General features: G+C 43.6%; 1 protein-coding gene across 1 annotated transcript; it reads right to left on the bottom strand.

The window, feature by feature from the left end:
- Nucleotides 1-2235: 2235 nt before the first annotated feature.
- On the bottom strand, nucleotides 2236-2658 carry LOC147985379 (uncharacterized). Its single transcript, XM_087541537.1, has one exon. It carries the CDS (start codon nucleotides 2656-2658, stop codon nucleotides 2236-2238), a length of 423 nt encoding a protein of 140 aa, XP_087397663.1.
- Nucleotides 2659-7143: the final 4485 nt, after the last annotated feature.

The following is a 7143-nucleotide window of genomic DNA, read 5'->3' as shown; positions in this document are numbered from 1 at the left end:
ATCCTGCTTGGTATGCTTTGTCCATGATGGTCCAAGAGGACGCGTGGTGACCACAGGTCCTCGAGTGAATCTCATTTAAGATCAGTCGACCTTCTTCTGAAAAGATGCAATGTTGTGCCACTCCGGTTACACTTTCTCTGTAAAGCTGTCCACTTATCACTTTGAAGGCTTTGGATCAGCGGACGATCTGATGAGTCTCATCCTCATCCTCTGGGAGCTCTTGCCTGAGCAGATATGCAATATAAGGCACCGTCCAATCGGGAGTGATCACCAAAACCTCCATGATCTACTCGACTACTGCTGGAACTTCAATCTTAGTCGGATTGCTCGAACTTATCGGTTGCGGGGGATCTTCTGTAAAGGGATCTTCTTGGACTGATGGGGTATGAAGATGCTCTAAGAACACATTGCTGGGAATTGGTTTCTGAGTGGAACCCAACTTCGCCAAATCATCAGCCGCTTGATTCTTGAGTCGGGGTATGTGGTGGAGTGCTAGCCCCTTGAACTTCTTCTCCAATTTCCTCACTGCATTACAGTAACCAGTCATAGCGGGGCTCCTGATATCCCATTCTTTCATCACCTGATTGACCACCAAGTCTGAGTCACCGTAGACCATCAGGCGACGGACGCCAAGTGAGATGGCCATACGCAACCCATACAGAAGTGCTTCGTACTCAGCTTCATTGTTTGAAGAATCAAAGTGAATCTGAAGGACATAACTGATCTTGTCGCCTCTTGGGGATACCAAGACCACTCCAGCACTAGAGCCATTCAACATTTTGGATCCATCAAAGAACATGGTCCAATGCTCCGAGTGAATCTGAGTCGGTTGCTGATGTTCTATCCATTCGACCAGGAAATCTACTATTGCCTGAGACTTGATTGCCTTCTTTGCCTCAAACTTTATATCCAAAGGGAGGAGTTCAATCGCCCACTTGGCCACTCAATCGGTTGCATCTCAATTGTTCAAGATTTCTGATAACGGAGCGTCGCTGACGACTGAAATCAAGTGGTCTGCGAAGTAATGTGCAACTTTCTTCGCGGTCAGATAAATCCCGTAAACAAGCTTCTGATAGTGCGTATACCGTTTCTTGGATGGGGTCAAGACTTCAGAGATATAGTACACTGGGCGCTGAACTTTATACGCTTTGCCTTCTTCCTCCCTCTCGACCGTGAGCACTGTGCTGACAACTTGTCCCGAGGCTGCAATATACAGCAGTAGAGGCTCTTTCCTGACTGGGGCAGCAAGCACCAGCTGGGTGGAAAGCAGGGCTTTGAGCTCTACAAATGCTATTTCGGCTTCAGGAGTCCATTCGAACTTGTCAGACTTCTTCATCAGTCGGTAAAGAGGCAATGCCTTTTCACCAAGGCGCGAGATGAATCGACTTAGTGCAGCCAAACAACCAGCAAGCTTCTGAACATCATGCACATGCACATGACGTTTCATTCAGAGAATTGCTCCAATCTTCTCTGGGTTTGCATCGATTCCTCATTCGAAAATAAGACAACCGAGTAACTTTCCGCCTATGACTCCGAATGTGCATTTTGACAGATTAAGCTTGATGTCAAATCTTCTTAAGTTGGCGAATGTTTCGGTGAGGTCAGTCAACATGTCGGAACCTTTACGTGACTTGACCATGATATCATCCATGTATGCTTCCACATTCCGACTGATTTGAGTGAGCAGGCACTTCTGAATCATGTGCATGAATGTGGCGCCAGCATTCTTAAGACCGAAGGGCATGGTGACATAACAAAAGCACCAAAATGGGGTGATGAGGGTTGTATTTATTTCATCAGGTCCATACAGTCGGATCTGATGGTATCCGGAATACGCATCCAAAAAGGACAAATGCTCACACCCCACAGTTGAGTCAATGATCTGGTTGATGCGGGGGAGAGGGAAATGATCTTTCGGCAAGAACGATTGATGTGCTTGAAATCGATACACATACGAAGTGAATCATCTTTCTTGGGGACCATGACAACATTGGCGAGCCACTCGGAGTGCTATATCTCGCAGATGAACTTAGCTGCTAGGAGTCGAGCCACCTCTTCGCCATTTGCTTTTCTCTTCTCCGTGGTGGATCAACGGAGATGTTCTTTGACATGTTTTACTTTTGAATCGACGCGCAAACGGTGCTTAGCCAGTTCCCTAGGTACACCAAGCATGTCAGATGGTTCCCATGCGAAGATGTCCTAGTTCTCATGGAGGAACTGGATGAGCACTTCTTCCTATTTGCTGTCAAGTGTTGTAGAGATGTGGGTCAGAGCGGCATTGGGATCAGTCGGGTGAATATGAACAGGCTTTGTCTCACCGGCCGACTGAAATGTGGACTCTAAAGCAGGCTTCTTGGCTCGCAACAAATCACTCATATCTGCATTTTTGTTGTATTCTTCCATCTCAACTCCTGCCATCTGCTCATCGGCAATTTTTGCACCCTTCTGGAGGCACTCTTCCGCTCTTTGCCGATTCCTTGTGACTGTGATCACACCTCTGGGATCAGGCATCTTCAACTTGAGGTAAACGTAACACGGTCGAGCCATGAAACAACCATATGCAGGCCTACCCATAATTGCATGGTAGGCACTTTGAAAATCCACCACCTCAAATGTCAACTTCTCCTTGCGGTAATTCTTTGAATCACCAAAAACCATGTCAAGAGTAAATCTGACCGAGTGAGTCTGCTTTCTTTCCTAGGATGAATTTGTGAAACCGCATATTACTCTCACTGAGCTTGGACATCGGAATGCCCATCCCTCTGAGGGTCTCGGCATATAGAATGTTCAAGCCACTACCGCCATCCATCAGGACCTTGGTCAATCGGGTGCTCCCAACGACTGGGTTGACTATCAACGCTTGCCGCCCAGGGGTAGCAACGTGCGCTGGGTGATAGGAATGGTCGAATGTTATGGGAGTTTTTGACCACCTCAAATACGTCGGAGTTGCCGAAGCAACCATGTTCACTTCTCTATTGATGATTTCAGTCGAATTTTCTCTCGATGTCAGCAAAAATCACTAAAGTAGCATTGACATTGGGGTAACCCTCATCTTCCTCTTTATCCTCATCCTTATCAGACTCTTTTTCCTTTTCACTGGGCTGACCTTCTCAGAAACTCTGAATCAGGAGTCAACACTGTCAAGTGGTATGTTTGGGCAGAATCAGGTTACCCTCTGCATCTGTTTTGGTGTGTATGTGGCATGGCAAATCAAGAACATCATTTCCTGCCCGATCTTTCACTTTTTTGGGGATCCATGGCCCTTTAGGCTTCCCCTTGAACTTCCCTTGATTCAAAGCTGAAGCTTCAGCAGGACCCGCAGCTTCAGCCTTGCGCTTCTGCTTCCGACTGGAATTTCCTCCTCCGGTGTCTTGGGCGACTGGTTTGTTCTTGCCACTGCGGAGTTGGTCTTCCTCTTCGTCGTTGGCGTACCGAGTAGCTATTTCCCTCATTCAGGCTAGGGACATGCCACCTGACCGACCGAATTTCAGGTTGAGCTCTCTGTACCGAACGCTCTCTTTGAATGTGCAAACCGCTTGGTGCTCTGATACATTTCCTACAGTATGATGAAGAGTAGTCCACCTCTGGATGAAGTCTCTCAAAGTCTCATACTGCTTCTGAACACAATGCTGTAATTCAGTCAGTCCAGCAGGCCGCTTGCAGGTGCCCTCAAATGTTTTGATAAACACTCGGGCCAATTCTTCCCAACTGAAAATACTTCCAGGGGCCAACTGATTCAACCAAGCTCTTGCTGAACCTTCAAGCATCAGAGGGAGTGATAACCCACAAGTATAGGGGATCACAACAGTTTTCAAGGGTAGAGTATTCAACCCAAATTTATTGATTCGACAAAAGGGGAGCCAAAGAATATTCCCAAGTATTAACGATTGAGTTGTCAATTCAACCGCACCTGAAAGACTTATATCTGTAGCAAAGTATTTATTAGCAAAGTAGTATGGAAGTAACAGTAACAGTATTGGTTTTGTCGTGATTGTAACAGTGGCAACGAAAAAGTAACTAAGCAAAGATCAATATGTGAAAAGGTCGTAGGCAATGGATCAGTGATGGATAATTATGTCGGATGCGATTCCTCATGCAACAGTTATAACATAGGGTGACACAAAACTAGCTCCAGTTCATCAATGTAATGTAGGCATGTATTCCGAATATAGTCATACGTGCTTATGGAAAAGAACTTGCAGTACATGTTTTGCCCTACCCTCCTGTGGAAGCGGGGTCCTATTGGAAACTAAGGGATATTAAGGCCTCCTTTTAATAGAGTACTGGACCAAAGCATTAACACTTAGTGAATACATGAACTCCTCAAACTATAGTCATCACTGGGAGTGGTCCCGATTATTGTCACTTCGGGGTTACCGGATCATAACACATAGTAGGTGACTATTGACTTGCAAAATAGGATCAAGAACTCACATATATTCATGGAAACATAATAGGTTCAGATCTAAAATCATGGCACTCGGGCCCTAGTGACAAGCATTAAGCATAGCAAAGTCATAGCAACATCAATCTCAAAACATAATGGATACTAGGGATCAAACCCTAACAAAACTAACTCAATTACACGATAAATCTCATCCAACCCATCACCGTCCAGCAAGCCTACGATGGAATTACTCACACACGCCGGTGAGCATCATGAAATTGGTGATGGAGGAAGGTTGATTATGACGATGGTGATGGATTCCCCTCTCCGAAGCCCCGAACAGACTCCAGATCAGCCCTCCCGAGAGAGATTAAGGCTTGGCGGTGGCTCCATATCGTAAAACGCGATGAATCCTTCTCCTTGATTTTTTTCTCCCTGAACATGATTATATAGAGTCGGAGTTGAGGTCGGTGGAGCCTCAGGAGGCCCACGAGACAGGGGGGTGGGCGCGCCCCCACCCTCGTGGACATGGTGTGAGCCCCCTGATGTTGATTCTTTCGCCAATATTTTTTATATATTCCAAAAATATTCTCCGTGAAGTTTCAGGTCATTTCGAGAACTTTTATTTCTGCACAAAAATAACACCATGGAAATTCTGCTAAAAACAGCGTCAGTCCGGGTTAGTTCCATTCAAATCACGCAAGTTAGAGTCCAAAAGAAGGTCAAAAGTGTTTGGAAAAGTAGATACGATGGAGACGTATCAACTCCCCCAAGCATAAACCTTTGCTTGTCCTCAAGCAATTCAGTTGACAAACTGAAAGTGATAAAGAAAAACTTTTACAAACTCTGTTTGATCTTGTTGTTGTAAATATGTAAAGCCAACATTCAAGTTTTCAGCAAAGATTATGAACTAACCATATTCACAATAACATTTAGGTCTCATGTTCACTCATATCAATAGCATAATCAACTAGCGAGAAATAATAATAAATCTCAGATGACAACACTTTCTCAAAACAATCATCATATGATATAACAAGATGGTATCTCACTATCCCTTTCTGAGACCGCAAAACATAAATGCAGAGCACCTCTGAAGATCAAGGACTGACTAAACATTGTAATTCATGGTAAAAGAGATCCAGTCACAGTCATACTCAATGTAAACTAATAGTAATGCATGCAAATGACAGCGATGCTCTCCAACTGGTGCTTTTTAATAAGAGGATGATGACTCAACATAAAAGTAAATAGATAGGCCCTTCTTAGAGGGAAGCAGGGATTTGTAGAGGTGCCAGAGCTCGATTTTGAAATAGAGATGAATAATAATTTGAGCGGCATACTTTCATTGTCGACATAACAACCGAGAGATCTCGATATCTTCCATGCTACACACATTATAGGCGGTTCCCAAACAGAATGGTAAAGCTTATACTCCCCCTACCACCAACAAACATCAATCCATGGCTTGTCTGTAACAACGGGTGCCTCCAACTAACAACAATCCCAGGGGAGTTTTGTTTGCAATTATTTTAATTTAAGCATAGGACTGGGCATCCCGGTTACCAGCCATTTTCTTGTGAATGAGGAGCGGAGTCCACTCCTCGTGAGAACAACCCACCTAGCATGGAAGATATAGACAACCCTAGTTGATGCATGAGCTATTCAAGCATACAAAGCATAATTTCATTTGAAGGTTTAGAGTTTGGCACATACAAGTTTACTTGGAACGACAGGTAGATACCACATATAGGAAGGTATGGTGGACTCATATGGAATAACTTTTGGGGTTTATGGAAGTGGATGCACAAGTAGTATTCCTGCTTAGTACAAGTGAAGGCTAGAAAGAGACTGGGAAGCGACCAGCTAGAGAGTGACAACAGTCATGAACATGCATTAAAATTAATCAACACTGAGTGCAAGCATGAGGAGGATATAATTCACCATGAACATAAATATCATGGAGGCCATGTTGATTTTGTTTCAACTGCATGTGTGAACATGTGCCAAGTCAAGCCACTCGAATCGTTCAAAGGAGGATATCACCCTATCATACCACATCACAACCATTTTAATAGCATGTTGGCACGCAAGGTAAACCATTATAAACTCCTAGCTAATTAAGCATGGCATGAGAAACTATAATCTCTAATTGTCATTGCAAACATGTTTATTCATAATAGGCTGAATCAGGAACGATGAACTAATCATATTTACAAAAACAATATAGGTCGAGTTCATACCAGCTTTTCTCATCTCGGTCAGTTCATCATATATCGTCATTATTGCCTTTCACTTGCACAACCGAATGGTGTGGATAATAATAATAGTGCACATGCATTGGACTAAGCTGGAATCTGCAAGCATTCAATAGAAGGGAGAAGACAAGGTAATATGGGCTCTCCGTTAGATCAACAAAAATGCATATGAGGGCCACTCAACATTTTCATCATGGTCTTCTCCTCTCGACCCCCAAAGAAAAGAAACAAAACTATTTACACGGGAAAGCTCCCAACCAGCAAAAGAAGAATGAGAAATCTTTTTGGGTTTTCTTTTAATTATTACTACTACAAGCATGGAAAGTAAACTAGCTAAAAGCTAGCACTATTTTTTTGGTTTTTATTAAGGTTTTTCAAACACACAAGAAGAAAGCTTAAAAAGAAAATAAACTAGCATGGATAGTAAAATAAAAAAGTATGAGCACCGACAACTGGAATGAGTGTGTGAACATGAATGTAATGTCGGTGAGAAATATG

This window comes from Triticum urartu, chromosome 2A (genome assembly GCF_056163025.1).
Source record: "Triticum urartu cultivar PI428250 chromosome 2A, HENAU_Tu73, whole genome shotgun sequence".
Taxonomy (NCBI): Eukaryota; Viridiplantae; Streptophyta; class Magnoliopsida; order Poales; family Poaceae; genus Triticum; species Triticum urartu.
This window is presented reverse-complemented; position numbering and strand designations above follow the sequence as displayed.

Bases quoted from the DNA above. Each gene is read 5' to 3' on its own strand.
- LOC147985379 (XM_087541537.1), bottom strand. From the start codon at position 2,658: ATGGTTTTTGGTGATTCAAAGAATTACCGCAAGGAGAAGTTGACATTT.